Source organism: Petaurus breviceps, unplaced genomic scaffold, assembly GCF_028583685.1.
Source record: "Petaurus breviceps papuanus isolate PSGF00001 unplaced genomic scaffold, PetGlider_PUasm1.0 37, whole genome shotgun sequence".
Classification (NCBI taxonomy): Eukaryota; Metazoa; Chordata; class Mammalia; order Diprotodontia; family Petauridae; genus Petaurus; species Petaurus breviceps.
Window position 1 is genome coordinate 87,800,561 of NW_027186296.1, and position 24,579 is coordinate 87,825,139.

The window sequence follows — 24,579 nt, forward strand, 5'->3', positions numbered from 1 at the left end:
CCATCGCTCAGAGGCTCTGGTTGTTCAGAGCATTGTAATATTTCTTTCCAGATGTAAGGTTCTAGAATTCTTCCAGTGACTGATTCTAATTGCTGGTGTGGAACTATTCCTTGGGGCGTTCCTAGCAGATGGCTAAGCGTGCAAGTAAAGGCCCTTAAACCTCCACTTCTTCACCTAGAAGCAAGTTCCATAATGAGAGGCAGTTGTTTCCTGTGCTGTGGGTCCCTCCTCACCACGAAGGCTCATGACTCTACTCTTTCCCTCAGTAATATTGTAGGATCTGGAGATCAGAGTCAAAATGGTGTCACTTCAGTGTATGTTAAACTAAGTGGATGATAGATTTTATTTCTTCTATTACAAACAGAGAATTGGTACTTAAAGGAGCAGGGGCACTTTGATGTATTTTCTGTATAAAAAGTGTAATATAGAGTATAAGGGGAGCCTTTGACATTAGCCTGAAAAAAATCTTTTACTAATCTCAGAAATCCTGTGCACTATATCAAGGCAATTTCCATGGCCAATCAATACTTCTTTTTGATGTTATTTCAGATTTTTCTTGGATAAAAGTTGATTTCCTTATAGTCCAGCTTCTTTCTTTTTAAACCTGTGACTATTTACTGCATTGTTTTCTAGAACAAGAAAGTTGGGATGTAGAAGAGTCTCAGAATAGGCCTATGAAGCGTTACTCACTGATTTGAATTCCCTCTATGGTCCCAGTAATCTTTTTTTAAAGGTATATAAAACACAAGTGGCTCGATTTTTTTTGTGTGTGTGTGCAGAAAAGTCTTTGTAACCCTGTGCTCTTTATACATAGCTCATTAATCCATATCACAGGGCTTTGTAACTACCACTGTCCCCATTTCACTGACTGGTCTCATTGAATCTCAAGGTCTTATACTTGGATATCACCTAATTCTACTATTTGATTTTTCAAAAAGAGGAAACTGAGGCTTGGAGAAGTGGAATGGTTTCTACAGTTCTGTCTGGTACTTCCTAAGAGTTAGAGGTAATCTCTGGCATGAGTATTGCTTCTGTTGAAAATAAATGTTGTCAGTTCTCACATTACACATATCTACTTTAGTTAAAGAATTCTGAAAGAAATCTGCATTCCAAGAAAACACCTACGTTAACTTTACTGTATAGTACTGTACTCTTTCTAGAAAATTCCACTCCTTAGCTTGGTACTCTGTGGCCTCCCACCCCACCCCAAAAACAAAAAACCAGCAAAAACAAAACAAAAAACCTTTAAAAAAAACATTAAAGTAAAAGCAGAACAGATATGGAGAGATCCATATTCTCTGCTACCTGACCTGGGACTTGAGACTTCGTTGACCAGAGAAGAGACTTTTGTCCCCACTCAGCCATCCGTCTTCTTTCCATCTGCACTTGAATACTGTGTGTCTGTCCTGGGTCCCTGCCTGTTGCCTGTACTCTTCTGTCTGTGTCCATGTCCAGCTCCTACATGCTGCCCCCAAATCTTCTTTTTCTTTCTTCTCTCTCCTTGGCCCCTTACATGTCCTTGAACCATATGCTCTATCCCTCCTGGAAGGGCCCCCTTGTTGCTTCATTTCCTCCCTTTCCGAATCCTGGACAAATTTGTTTAAGTAAAAATCACTTTAAGTAGAGGGCTGCTTAACTGTCTACTTAAGTAAAGTGAGAACTATCTGTACAATATTAGATTTTTCTTAGGTTGTATGATGGATAGTCCTCATTAGAGATCATCCTAGTAAAAAAAAAAATCATTTGTTGTTTTATGTTGCTTTGCCAATGTTGTTTTTCTAAATAAAATAATTCTTATCAAGGTAGAGAAGGCCTAGATATGTGGTGCTTATCACTTATTATATATCACATTTATTACCTGTCCCATTTCCATCAGATCAAGAACTGTCTCTGAAATTGTTTTTATATTAGTCTCCACATGACTGTTTCCAAATCATATATACACTTAAAAATATTCATAAAGAATTTCTTTTTTCTACAAGTAAGAAAGGATGAAAGCAATATGATGAACCTCTAAGATACAAAATATTAGAATAAGTAATTGGCCTCTTTGGAATAAGAGCTTCATTCATTTTTTGTGCTAATGTTAGGCAGTAGTGGTTTGAATAACCTGATTGCTTCTATGCTGTTGGTAGTTTGGCATATTAGAAAGGGTAATGTGGAGTGGGTGATCTGGTATATTGGAAAGAGCTTTGAAATGGGGACCAGGAGACCCAGGTCTAGTTCTAGTACTCCCACAGGTCACTGGTTGGTCTTGAGTAAGTCATTTCAGCCCTGTTAACCTAAATTTCTTCCTGTGTAAAGAGAAGGATTTAGACTATGGCATACTAAAGTTTTTTGGACTAAAATAGAATGAAGACTTTTTCTTCCTAACCATATCTTGGGAAAAAAAAATCAAATGATAGCTAATTTTTAAGCAAACTGCTGATTTAGAATTATTCATATGAGTTTTAATCTATGTTCAAAAGGAAAGACAATGGTCCTTTCCAACTCTATGACTAGTTCCACCCCTCACCTCTTCTTAATTATTATTATTTTTAGGTTCATATTAAAATTAGTTTACCTTGATGGAACCCATTCTATCTGGTGGTAGTCAGAAACATTCCAGTGACATTTCAAGGGGTAAGTGGAAATTAGCCTAGGATGCTATGATTAGTCCATAAAGTGAGCATTGACTAAAGTATAATTTAGTTTGCAGGGTAATATTTGGAACAAAAGGATATTGTCTTGGGAGCCTGGAGGCCTGGATTCTAGTCCTCAGCCTACTACTAAGTAGCTGTGTGACCTGAGATGAATCACAACTTCTCTCTACCCCGATTTTCCCACCAGTAAAGTAAGGGGACTAGACTAGTCTACAAGATTAGACCAGATAGATTAGATTAGAAGATCTCGAAAGTCTCTTCCAATTCTAAAATGAAATTATTCTAAAATTCCTAAAGGGTCATCTTTAATAGTCTTATTTTAACTATATACCGTTGCTGATTTTTAAATTGCAGGTGATACTGTGGAGTTTAAGAGTAGGTTTTTCAATTATGTTTTCAATAAATGTTTTCAATTGTAGTTGATATGGTTTTATAAAGGTAGCTTCATTTGGAAACCCTCAGCTCCTCCCTTGTTGGGGTGATGGAGTGGCTTGTACTGTCCTATGATTTCATTGAGTAGAGAACTTATGGGTGATGAACTTCTCTCTTCCTGCTGCAGGTCATCACTTTCTCTGAAACTTACAATCTTAGTTGCCTAAGACCTGGGAGCTTAATCAAACTGCTCAGAGTCATGGTCAGTATGTATCAGAGGCAGAACACAACCAATCCACATCTTCTTGACTTCTGGGCTGGCTTTCCATGCTCTATACCACACTCCCTTTCTATAGCTCTAAAAGAAATAGTACTTTTGACTCTAAAGGTCATAATTTCTTGGAACAGTCCTGGTATATCTTGGTAGAATATTGTTAGAAAAGATATTGTTTTCAGTCATGTCTGACTCTTCATGACCACACTTGGAGTTTTCTTAGCAAAGATACTGGAGTAGTTTGCCATTTCCTTCTGTAGCCTATTTTGCAGATGAACAACTGAGGCATACAGGATTATGTGACTTGCCCAGGATCACACAGCTATTAAGTGTCTGAGGCCAAATCTGACTCCAGGCCAGTACTCCAGCTGCTCTTAAGTTAGAAAAATATTTAAAATATGCTCTATCCATCTCAAAGAGTTTTTTATTTCATTTTACAAGAATTTTAAATTTGTATTAAGGTGGATAAGTGGTGATTGTGGGATATATTCATCACTTCAAGAATGAGAAATGTGGGGCCCTAAATCACATAAATATTGAATTTGAACCCTTCATATTTTGGTATTTTATACTTAATTTTTCTCCTCTTATGACCTTCTATATCTTATTGTATTCAGAAGAACAATCTTTCTAGAAACAGTATTTCTTCACATGTTAGGCTTCTCATTCAGGTGAATTGTCAGTTTTACAAATGTCTCCCTAAGCTTCTCTACCTGAACTCTCCTATTTTCACCTCAGGGGCTAAAATGTTCCCCTGTAGAATTTGCCCAGAAAGGGAATGGGAGGGGGAGTGCAATTAATCATTCATCTGCTAGGTGTCAGCAAAGGTTCTCTTTAAAATAAATAAATAAAATAGTCTGGTAATTCAGGTGTATGCAGTCTGTTCACTGTGGAAATACTATAGGAAGGAAAGAAACTTCTTACATTTAGGGTATTGGTAAGGAAAAAAAAAATGTCTAAGTTTAACTCATGCTGCTTTTTTTTTTTTTTAATAAAACACACCTCCTTATCTCTAGTCATGACCAAAAATGTTTAGAAGTTCCATTAGATTTGCCCTGGGTATTGTTGGTTGGTTCAATGTATTTGTTACCAAAAGTTCCACAGTAGCTAGCCAACCTTACTAAATAGCATTGCTATTTTTTTTTTAAACTACAACTTTATATCAACAGAAGTAAAGAAAGCAGATCCAAAAGATTAATAAAGATATTCATTAAAACTACATAAGTGGAGCTGCTCTCCTGTGGCAACAATGCTCAAGTTAAAGCCAGTGGCTGAAGCTGGCAATGCCTTGTTCAAGTTAAAGCACGCAGCCTTCCGAAATAGAAATTTACAGTTACTATGGTGCACTTTTGCCTAGACCCTAGACTATACCTTAAAAACTCTTGAATTGTAAGGAAGTATACTTTGTGGTTTGTGTTCGTTTATGCTTATTAGCTATGTTAAAATGTTGATTTAAATTATATATTTATTTTCATTTTTCTGGCCTTTAATGGTTACCTGGTTTCATACGTCATATCAAATGAGATAAATAGGTGAGATAAGATGTAACCAAGTGTCATGGTGGAGGTGCCTGGACTTGGAGTCAGGAAGACCTGAATTCAGATTTTACCTCAAGACAGTTAGTAGCTGTGTTACCCTGGACAAGCCCTTTAAAGTCTCTCTGCCTAAATTTTCTCATTAATAAAATGGGGATAATAGCACCTATTTCACATACCTCCTGTAACATATCACTGTTATAAGGATTAGATGAGATAATACATTTAAATACTTTTCAAATCCTAAAGAATTATAGGCATCCCTTGACATTCACGGGTTTCATAGTCCTGATTTTGGCTATTCATGGGTTGGCCATCCGTAATTAAATGGGAAGTTTTGGAGCTTTGCAGCACACTGCAGACAATCACAGATGACAGCACACATATAAAGAAAACTTAAAAAATATGTAGTAAGTCATGAATGCATAAACACTGGATATTATTAACCTATTTTACCATATACTACAATTAGTATGCCTATCTAAATTTATTATAAACGGTTAAATTTTCTTTAAAGTTTCAGTGTGCTAGAGAACTAAGGGCCATGCATCGTCTTTGGAAATACCTCCTCTTTGTCTTTCTACGGGCCAAACTCAGTCAAATGATTTTCTCCTACAGTTATCCTGGTATCTTGAGTTTTTCATAAGAGAAGGGAATAGGTAAAGCAGTTGCTGTAGCTATGCTAGCAGTAGGGAAGACTCTGCATAGGGTGTAATATTCATCTCTCTCTCATAGAAACCACAACTTTTTTATGGTGTAGTATGTTGTTTTACTTGTTTTGTATGTTAAATGAGATCAGAATTATTAAAAATAAAGGTTTGGGGTAGGACCTAGAGTTATTCAAATTAATGAGCATCCTAATCCCTAAGCCCCCACAAAGGTCAAGGAATGACAGTATATAATTGTTCTCCAATATCATTATTATTCTTAAAGGGCCTCTCACCTTATTTTGGGCTACTTTTTCATTTGGAAACCTAAAATAATACTAACCATTAAGGAGGGATAACAGATGTGAATTCCTTTGAGTTCTTGCCTAGCATTTTGGGATAAGAATGTCAATGTTCCTACTCTTTTTTCCCATAGGTCCAGCATATGTAATAAATACCATTGATGAAGTAGGAGAACAGTTTTTAGGTATTGATTATTTGAGGTTATAGTGTTCTGACTTTTTCACAAAATTTTAAAAGTTTGGAATTTCTTATCACAGCTGATGATGTTAGCTAATAGTTTGCTAAGATTCTTTCTGTCTAGAAATTTTAAGCTCTTGATTTTTTTGAAAGATGATTCATCCTCATGATTTATTTGAACACAAAATTATACATAGGACATAATGAAGTAGTTTGGGGAGTTGCTGATCATAGTTACTAAAAACCAAACCTGTTGCTTTATGTATGTGAGGATTTAAAGTTGTCATTTCTAACTAAGTGTCACTTTACACTTCATTTTTCATTATTCCATAACTTCTAAGTTCCCTGGAGATATTTTGTAAGGATCTGTGATGTAACCTATACAGTACATTACACAGACTTGGTGTTGAGACCAAATGTTAACTCAGCTACATTCTCACTTAGCCTACTATTTTTTATGAAGGGTATTAGCTATTTGCTAATGTAAAATATGATTTCATATGTATATCACCCAATAAAAAATAGACTTAAATCCTAATGGAAATAAATGGGTCACCTAGTGTGATAGCTTATAGTCCTGTATATATAACAATAATACTAGCATATCTGATTAAAATTTGTGCTGACCCAAGTAACGCACTATCAGTAGTGGGTCATCAGGTTTTAACTGTTTTTCTAATATGGAGATAGATTTATATGAATTCATCCATAATTTCAGCCATATTCCACTTTTGAAGCAATAGCATAATACTGCCTGATTAGCATCAGATCGTAACCAATTAAGGGAGTTTTCCCATAGATTAGTGTAGTGATTAGATGATGTCCACTACAAATATAATTTAAGCTCTGAAATAACTAAGACTTGATTTTTGAAGATAATAATAATGAAATCTAGAGTTAAACCTGCGGTTAACATTTCTAATTTGCATATTTTGTACTAACTCCATTTGCATATATTTAATATACTTCAGGTCACTATATGTTACCTTATTACTCAATCCCCCAGAAACAAAATAGGTGATTTTTCATGGTTATTTGGATTATTCATTTTGTTTAAATTAATCTTATTTTTTTTCCTTATTAACTAAAATATCCAATTTTCTACTTCTTCATTGGTACTAGTAAAGAAGTAGTGATTTCATATATATATATATATATATATATATATATATACTGTGTTTTTGATTCTAAAATTAATGAAATCTCAAAATGAAAATTAAAGTATTCAATAAATACTTCTTGAAATACCCTTTCTAATAGCTTCTAGAATGCAGGGAGGTAGAAAAAATGGAAAACCATGGTATTTATGAACTTATTTTTCAAAAGAGCTATCTGGCAGAAATTATCTTATTATTTAACTGCTAGGTATTAAAAGTTTAACTGTGCATTGTTATCTGAGCTTCATAGGATACTAATGTTATCATCCCTTGGGGATTTAGTCACGATGAAAACAATTTCTGATCTCAACCAGGCATATAAGTCTGCTATCATAGATTTGTAGAAATTAGGGATGGATGATTCATTAGACCATCTCTTGCCTTTTAAAGAAAGTATGATCACTCCCTGTAGCATACTCTTCAGTGCCCTTGTTCAGTCCACTTTATATGATGGGTCAGACCTGGGAATTCCTTTCTTTCCATGGGGAAATGCTTCAGTCTAAAAAAAATGTCACAGTTAAAGGAATTTTTCTTAATCTTGTGCATTGTTTCCCCATTGTTTAAACTGCCTTGCAAGGTATCAGCAATTAAGTCCTAAAGTGCCTTCTAAAAATAAAATCTTCAAGATTCGTGCTGCCTTTTGGGGCTGCCTTTTCCCCCCGTATTGTACTGTTCAGTCCAATAATGGAGCTTAGTAAAGATGCCTTCTCATCAGACTTGAATCCTGAGAAAGAGTATTTTTCAGCATATGTTAGACTTTGCAGAGGCCTTGTGATCAGATGCTTTGCCCAGTACAGGGCTCCTTGCCCAAAGAGGATGTGGAAGAGATTCAGGGGAGAGCAAAATAGATGATTAAAGGGTTGGAAAATCAATCTGATGCAGAATGGTCTTGGGATTGTTTTCCCTGTTGAGTAGAAAGCTGAGGGGGGTACTTACTGTCTTCATGTCTATGAAGGGCTTTTCTACAGAGAATGGCCACCAGCTGTTTTTATTCTCTACTGTGAATTTAACTATATAGCATCAGGGATTTTGGTAAATTATAAGGACAAAATCTGTGACAATGAGTGTTGTTAAGCATTGCTGGTGGTAGAAGTTATGGGACCACCATCATGAGGCCTTCAAAATGGAAAGATTATTATCAGTGATAAGTATTGTTCAAGTCTTACTGCCTACAGCCAGGGGGGTAGACTAGATGACCTCGAAAGGTTCCTTCTAGACCTAAGGTTTTATTATTAATGCATATTTATTGATCACCCAATTGTATGAGGTTCTTTTCAAAGAATAGAATTTTTGCCAGTCCCTGTCCATTGCTATCATAGTCAAAATTAGACCTACAATACCTTGGTTGCCAAATAAAGTCAAAGTTTAGTTGGCACACTTCTGACTATCAGAGTATGTACATTCTGTTCAAGAACATTAAAGAACAACCCAAGGACATATTGGAAAGTTCTTTGGATTAAAATACTCTGAGGACCTTTTTCTCTTATATTCCTCTATTTTCCTATATGAAAATCAGATGATTGCTACATTTGAAGTAAAGTACTGATTTAGAATTTTTGCCCCCATGACATTGAGTGTTACATAAAATGAAAGAGAAAAAAGGACAAAAAGTAGGAACTATTTAGAACAAATGCACTAAAATTTGGTGAGGTTTAGCCTCAAGAAATTATGATTATAATTTTTGGGTAAAACTTTTCTAGTGCTTCTCCTGTTAAGTTTGTTAACATTTGAAGAAACAAATTGAATCTGATTTCAGAATCACAAAGTGGTGCTTGAGGGGGCCTTAGAATTCGCCTGCTTTCCTGACTGGTCAGTCCTTTGTCAAGACTGACATTTCCTGAGAGACCTGATCCATGTTCATTTCACTCCAGGTCATCTCATCCTCTGGACTTCTCCACCTCATCAGTAGCAATCCTTGCCTTGCTAGGCTACCCTCCTCCCCCCCTTCCACCCATCCTTTTTTTTCCCCCAGTTCCTCTTTTTGTTTTGTCTTCCCCCATTCTAATGTGAATTTTTTGGGAGTAAGAACCATCTTGTTTTGTGTATCCCTAGTGCTTAGTATAGAGCCTGTTATATAATAAGTGCAATAAATGTCCTATCTTTAATCTCTTACACATCTGTGTATGTATATGTGTATATACATGTATGTATATTTAAGTGCTTTACCTATCAGCCCACTACAAAAAAATTTAAAACACAACAAGAAGTAGTTAAGTGACTTGTCAAAGTCACAGAAATTAGTTATTGGTATAACCAGTACCAAAACTTAAGTATCTTGTCTTCTACTCCAATGTTCTTTCTACTGCCTCCATAACTTTGTTTCTCTTCTTTAACTTTTAAGAATGCTTGAGTGTGACAAAGGCGTGAGATACAGAAAAATAAGTAATATATCAGTCAGAAATGTATTATAAGCATGCCCGCTGGGTTGCCTAAAACAAATCTGATAATTACCATTGCTATACAGTGTAATTGCCATGATTGTCATCTCTAAATTAAGGGGGTTGGGTGACATGATCATTGACTACAAAATCACATCAGAATATATGAATACTTTCTCTGTGTGTATAAATGTGAGACCCATATGTTACAGCTAATATTTGATATCAGTTTGTGATTGGAGTTTTAGCTAGATTATTAGCTAATGCTCAATGTCAAAGTTATAATGTTAATGACTACAAAGTTCCCATTCTCTTTAGTAATGAAGTATATAATCAACAAATATTTGTTGAATAACTAAAATTTTTATGTTCCTGCCATATAAGTATACATTGTTGGCTCCCCAAAGAGGATGATGAACTGTTGATTTGAGAACATAACTCAGAAATCCTATGATATTGACTATTTAGAGAAATCAAACATACATTTATTGTGCACTTGCTGTGTGCCAGGCACTGGAGATAGAAAGGCAAAAAATTAAGTAATCCCTAATCTCCAGGAATTTACAATCTTTTGAAAGAAACAACAGGTACAAATATATAAATATTTACAGAACAGATATACATACATGTAGGAGATAGGGACTGTATCTATGATGATATTGGTAGAGGGATTTTTTATATGAAGGAACTCTCTTTTGCGGGTCAGCATCTTCTCTACATCTTATAGTATCAGAGTTATCTGGAGAAGTAAGAGGTTAGGTGACTTGCCTACAGTCACACAGTCAAAATGTGTATGATAAGAGGTGAAACTTCTTAGTCTTAGTTCTAAGACTAGCTCTCCCCACTGTACCATACACAGATATATACACATACAAATGTACAAACAGTGGTTAAATACACAGTAGTAGTTTGGTTGGGAGTTCACTAGCATTTTGGGATATCAGAAAAGATTTTGCATATATGATGGTGCTTGGGTTTCCTCTTGAAGTGAGAATGAAGAAGAAATGCTACAGCTTGAAGAAAGAGAGCGATTCTGTGAAGTAGCAGTGAAGGAGTACATTTATGGCCCAAGGTTGGCCAGTAAAAAGGCACTGAGATGAGAGGAGTACTGTAAGTAAGAAAGAAAAAGATAGAAGGAGAGTATGTAGAATTATTCTGAAAAGATAGATTGGAGTCATGTTGTAAAGGCCTGTAAAAGCTAAATAGGGGAGTTTATATTTCATCCTTAAGGCAATAGGAAGGCACTGATGTTTGTTCATTAGAAAAGTGACATTGTTAGATCTGTGCATAAGGAAAATCACCTTTGGCACTCTGCAGTTGGGAGATAGATTTAAGTAGGGAGAGACCTGAGGCAAGATGACCAATTTGAAAGGGGTGGGGGGAAGGAGAGCAGGAGGGAGGGAGAGACAGAGACAGAGAGAGTGACAGAGAGTATTCTTTTCCTGTCTCTGTTTATTTTTGTTTTTAAGGAAAAGAAATTTATTATAATGTTAAGGAAGTCTGGTAGCAGCTTCGTATCTGTCTGTCTCTTTCTTCTATCTGTCTACTCTTTTCCCTGTATACTACTTTGCTTGTATATCAATATATATTATCAGCTACCCTAAATTCAGTTATCACCTTTATTTAGGTGATTATCAAATCTATTTATCCAGACCCTAACCTCTCTCATGACCTCTAGTCAGTCTCACATCTCCAACTGCCTATTGGAAATCTTGAACTAGATGTCCTGTGGTCATCTTAAACTGAACATGTCTCAAGCTGAACTCATAATTTTTCCATTAAAACCCTTCTCTCTTTCTGTCTTCCTTATCACTATCCAGACTACCACTGTTTTCCTAGTCGCCCAAGTTGACAACCTAGGTATCATGCTCTACTCCTCATTCTTATCTCCAATATCCAATCAATTGCCAAGTCCCATCAATTTTACCTTCACACCCTTTCTTCTGTATGTCCCTTTCTCTCCTCTGACACTGCCACCACTCTTGTGTAGGTCCGCATCTCCTCATGCCAGAACTGTGGTTGGGCTGCTGATTGGTTTGCCTGCCACAGATATCCCCACTCTAGTCCATTCTGCACTCAGCTGCCAAAATGACCCCTTCCTAAAGCACAGGTCTGACCATGTCATTCCTCTACTTAATAAACTCCAAGGGCTCCCTGTTACCTTGAAGATCAAATATAAAATTCCTTTGGCTTTTCAGGGCCTTCATAACCTGGCCTCCTTCCACCACTCTAGTCTTCTTATATTTTACTCCCCTCTTAGTGCTCTATGATCCAATGATACTGGCCTCTTTGCTGCTCCTCACACATGACAGTTTATCTGTAGAATGCATTTCACTAGATGTCCATCATGCCTGAAATTCTTTCTTCATCTCTGCCTCCTGGCTTCCTTCAGGTTCCAGCTCAAATCCCATCTTCTACAAGAAACTATTCCCTACTACTCCCCACCTCCACCCCTTAATGCTAGTGCCCCTTCTCTTTTTGTCATCTCCAACTTATCCTGTTTGTAGCCTGTTATATAGAAAACAACATAGTTGTTTACATATTGTCTCCTGTTGACTCTTTAAGAACTGGAACTGTTTCTCTATATCCCCAACACTTTACCTGGCATGTAATAGATGCTTGATAAATTCTTGTTGACTTGGTTTGAAATGCCTTGTCTTCAGTCAGATAGTAAGGAGATAATAGATTTGGGATTCACACCTAAGATTTTTGTTTTGTTTTGTTTTTACTTCAAATCCAATATTCTTTCCACTATGTCATAATCATCCTTCTAAAATTTCTCTATGACTTTGTCACAAATACTATGCAAACTATTTAATTCAAATTATACAACTATGCTGCTATTTAATTCATATTATACAACTTTGCTGTAGATAACTCATACTCAAAACTTAAATATTTGCATTTGAATTACTGATTCTGTTCCTAATTAGTAAAATTACTTGGGCTCTATTGAGGTTTTGTCCTTCATACCTAATTATTTTCCTTTTTATCCTTTAGTGAAGCAATAATGCTGAATTTGCAAATCCTGTTACTTCTTGGACATTTGTTTGTGCTTCTAGAAATCCAGGATCTTATTTCAGTAAAAGAATAATAACTATATAGCTTTCAGAATGGAAATTTGTCTTATGTGACTTTGAAGGGATTAAAATTACATTCATGCCAAAATAGTATGAAAACAAATTTAAAATATTTTAGACAATGACAGGTTAAGTGATTCCCCACCTTTCCAAAGTGTAATTACCTTACTCCATTTGAATTTCCAAACACAGGAGGAGAAAAAAAAAATCACCTTTTAAATACTGACATCTAGTACTGTCACCAAACGAAAACAGATCAATTCTTTTAAAAGATTTTCCCAAAGAGGATATGATGTAGAATAAAATTAGTAGCATCACAATGGCCTTGTTGCAGCAAAATCTATTTTCTTTTAAAGGTGCGTCTTTTGCATGGAAGCACAAGATAAACGAGCATGGTCCAAGTCCTGGGGCTTCCACCCCCCAGAAGCAGAAATTGTGACAGTAGTTTGACCTCTGTTCCCCAAAGGGACAGTAACATCGGGCTCTCCAGGACACTGACCCTTCAAAGGGTTCATGAATCACTCTTGAAGTTTTTAGGAATGTGGCTTACAGTGACCCACTTTGGCCAGTTGTAGAATTTTGAAGTGGAACTTTAATAAGGTCCCACTGTTATTGTGTCCTGCTAATAGCCATTGGTAATATTTAAGTCATTTTAGTTGTATTTTGCATCTTCTTTTTGTGTTTATTTGTAGTAAGCATTCGATTTGCCTTGTTTAGGTTATCCCACAAACATAGCGGATATATAGAACCACTTCAGAGAGTGATTTTCCCCTACTTTTTGGTGGAGTGTTCATATGCAGAATCTGTGATCTACAGTAATTCTTATTCATTTGGAATGTAGTAATTTGTTCCTGTCAGCACAGGCACTGTTTTGTTGTTTTAAATTGCCGAGTTTTGTTTTTGTTGGCATGCTCCCCAATACAAATTGAGTGGCTGACAAAAATCTATTTGTATGACAGTTCAATCTAGATAGGTGCTCTCTGTTGCCTAACGGTACAATTTGGGGTCCCCAAGATCAAAGCTGACTGAATGCCAGGACTGGAGCAGAGCTTGTTCGTGCAGATAACAGAGGTAATCCATATTCCTCAGGTCCACAAATCAAACAAAGGAGAAATATGTATACACACCAGCTTGTTTGAGATGATTGTCTAGTAGCTTCTTTCTAATAACAAATGGGAATATCTAACCTATAAGAACAATAAGATTGCTGATATGAGAGATGCTTCCATTTGAAATTAAAAGGAAATGCCATATTGACTTATAAAGACAGACAGCAGTTTGTTGCTTAAAAATTTTCTCAGGGTATATTGGCTTTTGTTAAGGAAATTCTCCTTCTAGTCTAACTTACAGCTATTCTGAAAAAGGTTGTAGCTTGAGCCAATGCCTCTTCTGTGGCTTTTAGAGTTGTCTGGGATAGAGTTGAAGGGGTCACTTTTCTTCTCTAAGATGAAGAGTCAGGACTTTGCCCCTGCAAACTCCTCTGTATATCTCTCAAGGTGTTGATGAAACTTTTGTGGAAGTTATTCCACAAATATAATTTGTGTATAATAACCTGGTTGAAATGCACAATAGAAAAAGGTCATAAGAAAAGAAACTGAGACTACTCTTCATTGCAATTTCTAGGAAATATGAGGGATTTAGTTTAGCTTTTCCATGGCATAAGGCATTAATACCTCTGTTTTTGTCATCTACAAATTGTAGCCTATTCTTTCATTCATACATGAATGTAGAGCTAAATCTTGAACATTTTATAAGCCATTTTGCAAACATATATATCAATTCAAAATGACATAAAAATACAGAAGGTGTTATCTATAATAACATGTTATATTTCACTTCATCTTTTTAAGATACAACTGAAGTCATTAAGTACCAAAGATATGGGGTTGAAGAGGTATCAGAATGAGGTCAAATTTTTGGGAAAAAATTCTTTTCAGATTTTTAGTTAAAAGGGGCCAGAGAAACAGATTGAATATAAAGAGAGGAGATTAATTCATGCTAATTATAAAAATATTATTTTAAAATGCAGAATTTTAGGTAATATCAGAAAAAAGTTTTAGTTTTGTGTAATAGTCAGCTAAAATAACGTTTGACAATAGAAACAAAGAAAATAGACTTTAAGCACTACAGTTTTTTAAATTTTCATTTCTTTTCTTCCAATATGTTTTATTCACTCTATGATAATAATTCTTTTCACTAGCTATAAGGTTATAATTCTATTTAAGGAATATTCTGGGCTTTTAAATACTGAAATAATAGCCTAAGATTAGTTTAAAAAGAGAACTCTAATCGAAAAATTAAATTATTTTATTTAAGGAAAATTAGAAAAAATATTGTGAATTATTTCTAAATTAACTTCTCCCCACTGGACATAAAAGGATAATGTAGAATATATTTTAAAATATAAAATACTATGAATATTATTTTATTATAATGTGCTATTTTATCATAAAAAACTAATTTTTTTAATTCTGCAGGTCTAAAATTATTCTAATTGCAATGTAGAAATGATTTTGCTACCTCGCATAACCAATCTATTTCTCACTGAAACATACTTGATTTTGTTTTGATTCTAAATAATGCATAGATTTCTTAAAGATGGTACAATAATTCACTTTGGATGAAAAAAACCATTATTTTATTGAAGTGTTTTTGAGTGAAATGGTAAAAAATATTCTTGAAAATTTTGTGTTTAATTTAAAACCATAGTTGATGTGACTGTATCATGGTAAGCACTAGTACAGAGCCTCATATTATATCAAATTATGTAATATCTGTATTTTTTCAACTCTTGCTTTGCTTAAGCTCCACTGGCTCTTTTTAAATGGCAAAATTCAGGATCATGAATCTCAGAGTAGTAAGGATCTCAAGATTCCATTGTATCCAATCTTTAGTTGAAACACGTCTTTCCTCTGTGATATCCACTTTGTCAGCTTTGTTCAAGATTTGTAGAAACTCTATTAAATTAGTATTGATAAAGTCAAATCACAAGATTCGAATGGAAAACCTTTTTGGATTTCACCAAATAACAAGGCAAGATACATGTGTAATATATTTTCAAGCACTAGATCAACAGGATTTAATTTTGATCAGCTGAAAATTAAGGATCATCTTTGAAGAACATTAATCCTAGAAATCATGTATGACACAGCTAATTTGAATTCTCTTTATTATGTTATATAGACTGCTGTCAGACATATTTAGATATAAGCTTCAAATGCCAAATATACTCCTCCCCAAATTCACCAACTTGTGATAGGTACAGTTTCAAGGGAATAAGCTTGGCCTTTAATTCTAAGCAATCCCTTGAGCAAAAGTAAGCCATGTTTAGGTGGATAATTGCTTAGGAGAAACAGTAAATTAGTTTGTTATATTGCAGTTTTATGGCTTTGGACTAAACCATTAAAAGGCAAATAACATGTGAAAGTAGGATGCCTACAATATGCCATATTGCCTGGAATTTGACATAATCTAGGTTTAAGATTTGAATGCTCCAACCACATTTTTAAACCCTTGTCTCACCAATAATGTGACTCTACTGGATATACTTCAAGAACAGTTTTTATACTATTTCCAGGATATTTTCCAGTATATTAGATCTTAAAGATGTTATGCTTCATGCACGCTGATGCTGCTTAGTAATAGGTGAGCAACCCTTTCAGATGGCTAGGTAGCTCTATAGTCTGAAAAGGTTGATTTCCAGAAGTAACTAGTTAAAACCAGAGGTCTGGTTATGACCTGCTCTATAAGATTAAGCCTTTTATGAAATAAAAACTCTCACCCCCAACAAGCATTTATGATATTTATGCAAGTAAATATTGCTTTTTAGGTATAATTCACCAGCAACATAATCATTTTGATGATCACTTTTCCTATGTGAAGTTAATATGATATAACTTATTAAATGCATTATAGAGTGAACCATTTCACAAAAATATCATGGAGTACTGTGGATATAGGAAAGGAATGATAAAATGTCACCTGGGCCTCAGTGTGATCTAGTTGCTGTCTCAGCTGCACTTTGTTACCTGCTTTACCTTGTTACCTTAGCTCTATGTCCCTGGGCAAGTTCACTGCATCTGTCTGGGCCTCAGTCTTCCCTTCTCTAAAATGAAAATTTTCTCTATAATAGTCTTTGGTCCTCCAATAGGAAAGATTCAAATAAGCCAGGAGACTCTTAGGTTAAGGCATCTCTAAGTCTTTAGAAGCAAGATTGTGGCCAGATTAGAGAATGTTATTTAGGAATAAAATAGGTGCTTAATAAATGCTTGTTGATTGAATTGAAGGAATCGCCCTTCATTGTAACCTCCAGCCAGGCAAATAAAGCCTTTTATTTCTGCTAATAGGTTATATGTGTTACTCCATAATTATATTAATTTACATTTTATTCATGCTGTCCTCTTCAGTTATGAATAAAACATCTCCTGAGTAGCATATACACATATGTGGGAAAATTCTCATTTCCAGTGTATAGTATATTCAATATTAAACTTTCAGATATTTTTACTAAAGTACAATCAATAAAATTATTTATTATTTCACAATTAAGTATCACTTGACAGGGTTAATTCATTTCTGTTGTGTGCTATATTATCCAAAACGTTAGAAACTGTATGGTTTCCTCATGGACAAATATAGTGATTTCCTGGCAAGCTAATCTGAGTATAGCCACAGTCATACTTTCTGCTTAAAACAGAATCAAATGTATATCTTAGTCAGAAGTACAGTAATACTCACTTTTTTGTTGCTTGAAATATGAACCTGCAATTTTACATTTAAACTTAGAAGCACTAAGGGGGAAATGAAGGCACTCAGTGTCATGATTTCCTGACTGTCCCATTTTGCAGATCACGAAATGATGTAGCAGTGAGACAGTCTAGGTTCTCAACATAAAATTCTTCACTCCTGTACCTGTGAAATATTTTTATAACTATTAGTCCATATGTATTGCATTTATGCACATATATATCCATTACCATATAGAAAATAAGTATCTATAAAATATGTTATTTTCTATTAAGTAGTAAAAAGGAATAAAGATGCATGATGTATTTATTTATCTATATGTTAATAGTTATAAAATGTAAACATTTATGCCATTAAAAAGTTAGAAACCCATATAATAATAATACATTATATGGCAATAAAAAGGAGTATGTAGAAAAAGGAAAAAATCCTAAGTTTGGCTCCTTTTCCCCAAATGAATTCGGGTCTGTGGCCTTTTAAATCAGATATCTCCTTCTGTTAATGCATGCCAAGATACAATGAGTTACAATTTTCTTACAGGTGACCTGTTTTCCCTACCATACCAGAAGGCAGGCTAGCAGGGTGTGTTAATATTAGCCATCTAGGTGACATGAACATGGTCCATTGGCCATGCATAGAACTTGGTTGTTGTTTTTCTTTATTAAGCTGTAGTGTTCACCAACATGTGGTATGTATAGTTTCAAGGGAATGAGCTTGACCTTTAACTCTAAGCTCTCCCTTGAGCAAAAGTAAGCCATGCTTAGAGGGATGATTGCTTAGGAGAAACAGATTGGCACTTACTCAGCAGGATGACTTCCCTCCACTTATTTTGTATTATCATTTACCATTAAAAGTTTGATTTGGTCATTCTATTGTTGTACATGACCAGAGTTTCTAGCATCATGGCACAAAGGCTATATAAAACCTTTTGGTGTACTATATAGCAATAGTTATTTCTATATTTGAAGACTCACACTTGATTAGAATGGCATGGACATTTACTTTAACCAAATGACCATATTGGAAATTTCTAAGTATTTCATTGTAGATTGGTTTAATTATCTAATGCTTATTATACAAACAGAACAAGAATTCATAAACATTTGGTCTGTGGTTTAATTTTCCTGGTCTTTTTTTCCCTGCCTTTACTTCTTAACAATATATTGCTGCTTTTGATATTTGTGATAGATATATACATGTGCACACACATATAACACACATATATAACATGTTAATCTTAAGTTTTAAATTATATATGTTTGTAGTTATTTTCCGATGTATTTAAGTTAAAAAAGAATTTAAAGTTAATACACCAAAGAGTTACAAAATATCTAGAAAATGAAATTGATTCTGTTGACATTCTCTTTCTTTTTTCTTTTTATGATGCTGGAGTTGGGATATTTGAGATCCAAATTCAAATTATATCATCTTAATACATTATTTGTCATCCTGGATAGGATAAATTGAAGATGTGTTTATGTGTTAACAACAAAATACCATTTGTCCAGTAATTTATTTTGTCTTTACTTCATGTATGTGTTAATATATTTTAACCTTAAATTGGTTTGAGTAGAAAATCATTCAATGGTTGTTGTGTTACAGCAAGAATAAAAATTAATTTTAAAAATACCATCTTACTACTTGCTGTCAATATGTAAAAGTTACATTTCATGCCTTAATAATAATTTTAAGATCCTATAGGTGGAGAAGGTGTTGAGGCTGGGAGAGTAGAAGTGAAATTAGAAATGGGTGCTTGTGAACTAAAGTCAGAATTTAATCTCAAATTAAATGTATCTGAGAAAATACCATCTCAGCAGCATGATAGTATTTTGGTAAAACTGGGTAATATGTAGTAGTTAGTGATAAATATTATTGTTGTAGATGTACAGGACTTGACAAAGGTATCCAGAAGTATTAATTATAATACATAGAGCAAAACTGATTGCATATAAATGCATAATAAGCCTTGCACATTGCTAAATATATGTAGGCTAAAAAAACATGACAAAAAGCAATAGGAAAGTATAGATTGATTGCCTTATTTTTTTAGATATGGAAAAATTCATAAGCCTTTCTTTTTCTATAAAGCTGTTTGATTAGTACCTGGGAAAACTTCTTAGGGTATAAAAATCATGCGGTATTTCATATCCATTATTTGTATGACAAATAACAAAAACAATAATAAAAGACATCAGTAATGTTTGTGAATGTGGCAAAATATTGATGAATAATTAAAGTAGAGAGCAAGGAAAACTAGACCAAATGGGATGAGAGTGGAGGTGAAATTCTGAGACCCAAATGTTTATAAATAGCTGGGGCACCTTTTTCTACAGTTATAACTTATTTGTCTTGCCACATAAAGCTATAGTTGTATGCTATGAAGATGGTTTCTGCTCTCTTCCTTTCTGATGTAGCTGTATAGGTATTAATTTAGCAAAATATCCTGTCTGCCAGGTGTGGGGACTAGCTGATTTTATTGTAATACCAGATCATTACTTAATTCATATGCAACATAGCACAGCACATGGAAAGCATTATAAATCTATTTACAATGTGGCTGGTCTGATGATAACATTGTATTAAATTCCCAGGTGAGGCAATTTAAGCAATTGCTTTGCCATGTGCACGCCATGGAAATTAACTTCTCATATGCTTTAGTAATAAACCAACTTCATTGTTATGCTTATATTAGTGGTAGATTGTCAAATCCTCAGTCTGGTTACATGTACCCTACTTCACATGTAGAATCATACAGGAGGTGGTACAGCAGATCACAGTTCTTAATTAGTTTAAGCTAAGTTAATTCATTTTGTTTCTAATTTAGCAGTGCCTGTCCATGAACATATTCAGTTCAGTTGGGAAATGTTAAGGCTCGGGTCAAGTAGACAGATTGTTTCAAGCCAAATTGCCAGACAGAACTGAGCAAGTGTATCTGTTTGAACTTGGCTTTAAGAAAATCAACCAATCAGTATGCAAAAATCTCGTTCATATACCAAGTGAGAACTGCCTTGAATCTGAAATTTACCCTTGCAACCACAGGCTCATTTTTGTAGTCTCTAGAGAAACTTTGTGCCTCTAACTTCTTACAAAAGATAACCAGTACTTTAATTGTCCTCTGTCTTTCTAGGCCTGCATGTAACCTAGAGATTTTCAGTGAGTGCCATTGTAGGTGTCCTGATGGAATGGATAACACAATTTCACACAAACACACAACTGAATGTGAGAAGAAGCTGTGGTATTTAACAAATCTTTATGGAAAAATATTGTCATTTGGAGCTTTTCAACCCATATGGCATAGTCCAGAAATTTCCCTGGATTACAAACTGCATAGAGCTTCTCTCTTCTCCAGAAGCTCACATATGAAGCGCCAGCAGACAGTGGTAACTGACAACTAAGACTAAAAATGTTGACAATTTCTTGATTTGCCTGGTTAGCTTATGTATAGAAGTCATTAACTATTTATAAAATGCATTATGAATTGGGTTCCTTCAAACTGGAGCTGAGTGTGTGACATTTCCAGCTCAAATTCTCATGCTTGCATTTGGCTAAAGTACAAATTTATATACAGTTGATAGAAAAGTAAAAATATTTTAGTTAGGATTATCTAATTATAGTAGATAATTCATTTTCAATCATTTTGAATCATGAATATTGACATACTCTGTAGTATATGGCAAAGTTTTCTTAGTTTTTTTTTTTAATTAGTAAAAAATCAAACCAGTTGCTATGGGTGTGGGGGGAGAGGAAGACCCCTAGTCAAGTAATGTATCATTCAAAAGTATTTGCTCTTTTGTATTCGATTAATCTTGTAATCCTGTAGTCTAAAATTTTGTCCTTTTTTCTTCAGTAATCAAACAATTACAAAGATAATGTTTTCATTTTTAAATTTTTCAAAATCATTATGAGGAGGAAAATAGAGGCACCCAAAGATAGTATTTATAAGTAATAATATGTGGGCTTTTTTATTTCTAAAAAAAACCTCTTAAGCCTAAATATTTAACTTTTTTATGGCCTGTGTTGAGCTATTTCCATAAAGAGCTCTTTCTAATATTTGAAGTGATTTGTGCTTTACACAGTTAAAATAAAATTTAAAAAAATAAAGTGATATGAGAGGACCATTTGCAGGTTCTGCATCTTTAAAAAAAATCAATTATATTACCCAGAGCCATCAAAAATCCTTCTTTTTGCCTTCCAAATTACAAAAGAATGAGATTTTTGGATAAACATACCCTAAATTTGAGAAAAAATTATCCCAGACCAGCTTACTAAACTGCTGTTGAGCATAAGCATCTCAAGTCCTGGTCTTCAGATGAAGAAATGGATGGTAACCAAAACAAGATTGGATAGTTATTGCTATACACTTGTAATTTCCTCTCCTTTTTGAAGTATATCAAATAAAAATATGACAATAATATAATTGAACAATCTATGCCAATTTGTTGGCTTTTGGGTGAAAAAAGAGAAAAACAAAAACAATCTCCAGATGATATTCTTGCATACTGTGGAATGTTTTAGTCCCCTATAGTGATGAAATGAATAATTAAAACAGCAGCTCTGATACCACAGCCTGTTTAAAGGTTCTCATTTCCTTTAATGCTGTAGAATACTTTTTGCTTAGCTAGTTTGAAACTGCTGTGGCTGAGATCTCCAAATGGGCAAAAGAAAGATTTGGCATGACTTAAATATTGTAGTAGGTCCCTGATGTGCTCTGTCCTTCTACATCAGCTTTAATTTCAACATGATTCAATATTAAATCAATAGACATGACTAGACAAGAAATAATTCAGTGAATGGGAACAAGAAAAGAATGCTATTTGATAATGGTAATCAGGTGCAATCTGTACATTAAATGACTCAGTTTCCTTCTTCATTGACCCAAGGCTTAAATTCTCAGCCTCAGTTTCTCCTCTTGTATTCAGTCATGTTGTTGAAAACTTTTATCATTTGCCAATGTATAATATCTATTTTACTTGATTTTTTGATTGTTTATAGGTTAAAAATATGTCTTTAAAGCCACCATCACTTTCTGCATTATGAAAAATCTGCAGAATCTATATATCCTTAAGTATATATATACATATATATATATATATATATATATGTGTGGTATTATAGAGTACTGGGTTTGAAGTCAAGACAAGTGTTTATTCCTGGTTCTACCTTTGACTTTCAGAACTTGGACAAGTTATTTAATCTCTGTAGAGTCACTAGTTTCCTCTTACATGAAGTGAGGGGAATTAGAGTATATGCTTTCTCAGATTCCATCCAGCTCTAACATGCTATGATTCTTTCTTTAAAGTATATTGATTATCCATTCTACCAAAAAAGAGAAGTGGCATTATTTAATTAATTTCAGTTATCATTTTGTATATTTTTGTTTATTTCAATTTACCTGTTAGTGTAACCAGACTAGCCAATCTACATTTAGTTATAAAAAATACTGATTTTTCCAGCACATGCTTCAGCAGGTAGGGAATTAGTAGCTATAATTCCAAAGGGAGGAATATATTGGGGAAGGAAGTAGCTATTGCAGAAGTCAGGTGACCCACTGTTTCCTAGTCCTTTTTTTACTTATGTCTTTGCTTAGTCATTTCAGAAGGAGAAAGGGTAATGAGGCAACTATGCTAGAAAAATGATGTTGAGGATATCAATGAATACGTCATTCCTCTTTAACCACTTGTCATGATTTCCTAGCATTTTCAAAAGTGTTTTTATTTGAGAAAAAACAGAACTTGATTATAAAAAAAGTACCCATCATGATCTGAAAAATTGCCTGAGTATAGTTTTAACTTATTGAGATTATTAAATTTTTAACCTGTTTTGTGCTTTACATGAACAACAATCTGATTCATGAAAAACATTTTACCTTACGCTGTTTTTTTTATCCTTTTTTCTTAGACCATCACAAACCGAAGACCTAGAGATACACATGCACAAGTCAGTTTTAAACTATGCTGTAAAACATGTTTTCAAATGGGAAGTGTTTGAAAATTCCCTCTTCTGTTTAATAACGTTACAGTCTTGATTGATTTTACAACTTTCAGGGAATAGAATATGGTATTATAATAGTAGTCTATAATGGAAGAGACATAAATCTTACACTCCATCTCCTTCTAGACTACTAAAGACTCATACATATCTTTGCCTTGATCACAACCAGGTCACTTTTACCCCCTCAGATAACTAATGTTTACTTCAACTTAATGGCCTTATTTTAAAGATAGGTAATTGATAGTATACAACTTCTTTTAATTCCATTCATGACAGTGAAGTATATTACACTGTATTTGCAACATATTGTTTAATTGTTGGCAAGTTTTTTTTTTCCCAGATGATTTTCACCGAAATTCTCAAGTTCAAGAACTTTCAATAACTTTGACTTGCAGATTTTAGCAAATAGGTATCCATTAGGGGGCTCCCGAGGTTTAAGATGATCAGCCTTGATACCAATAATGCTTCGGCGCCTTTACTTCCTAACGCTTCTCTCTGTCTTTTTGTTTTGTTTTGTTTTACAGAAAAGGTCACGGATCGCCTACAGTGACGAAGTACGGAATGAGCTCCTAGGGGATGATGGGAATTCCTCCGAGAACCAGGTAGAATGCTAATCAGGAAACCCCGGTGGGTGGCTGGAGGGTGAAGGAGGTCAGTGGCACACTGGGCTTCTCAAGCTGCTCCTTAACAGCATTAGCAACAACTCATGTGGAAGTGATACTGTTTAATGCAAAGCTGGAGTCTTAATCAACTTCAAAATGTTTCTTGGAGATCTTACATTTAACCCTTTACCTTGTGATCACTGTCTGCTATCTTTAAAAAAATCTTTTCTTCTCTTTTCTTTATTATTTAGTACTTAAAGAATAACTTGAAACACACTGTTTGCAGACAAAGAAAAGGTCTTCACCTCAAACACAAGTAAAAGAAATAAAAAAGTACATAATACAGCTTTGATAATAAGGCATTATAATTAAGTCAACACTTACAGGCCAAAGAAATGAGAGTAAGCTTTCAGAATTCATCAGAAGACTAGCCATCTTATTATTTGGCACTTTTAAAAAATAATAATAAATTTACCAAAATCCAGATTTTAAGTGCAACACTACAAGAGAAATCAGAACATTGTCATAGAGAGTGTATTCGTATGGAAATGATTTTCATGACAAATGCCTCTTCGAAAATTTATGATGTCACTGTAGAGCATCAGAATAGTCTAAAAGAAAGCACAATTTCTTTTAACTGGGTCATATAGTTTGACTGTCAGTTCCAACTGGGGC

General features: G+C 34.3%; 1 protein-coding gene across 9 annotated transcripts in view; it reads left to right on the forward strand.

Moving 5' to 3' along the window:
* The window catches only part of VTI1A (vesicle transport through interaction with t-SNAREs 1A), a 417,207-nt gene that overhangs the window by 51,326 nt on the left and 341,302 nt on the right, over positions 1–24,579 (forward strand). For all 9 annotated transcript variants that reach the window (XM_069099005.1, XM_069099000.1, XM_069099008.1 and 6 more), the window contains exon 4: positions 23,827–23,904. In XM_069099005.1, coding sequence (XP_068955106.1) covers positions 23,827–23,904 — 78 coding nt within the window. The remainder of the gene's footprint in view (positions 1–23,826; positions 23,905–24,579) is intronic.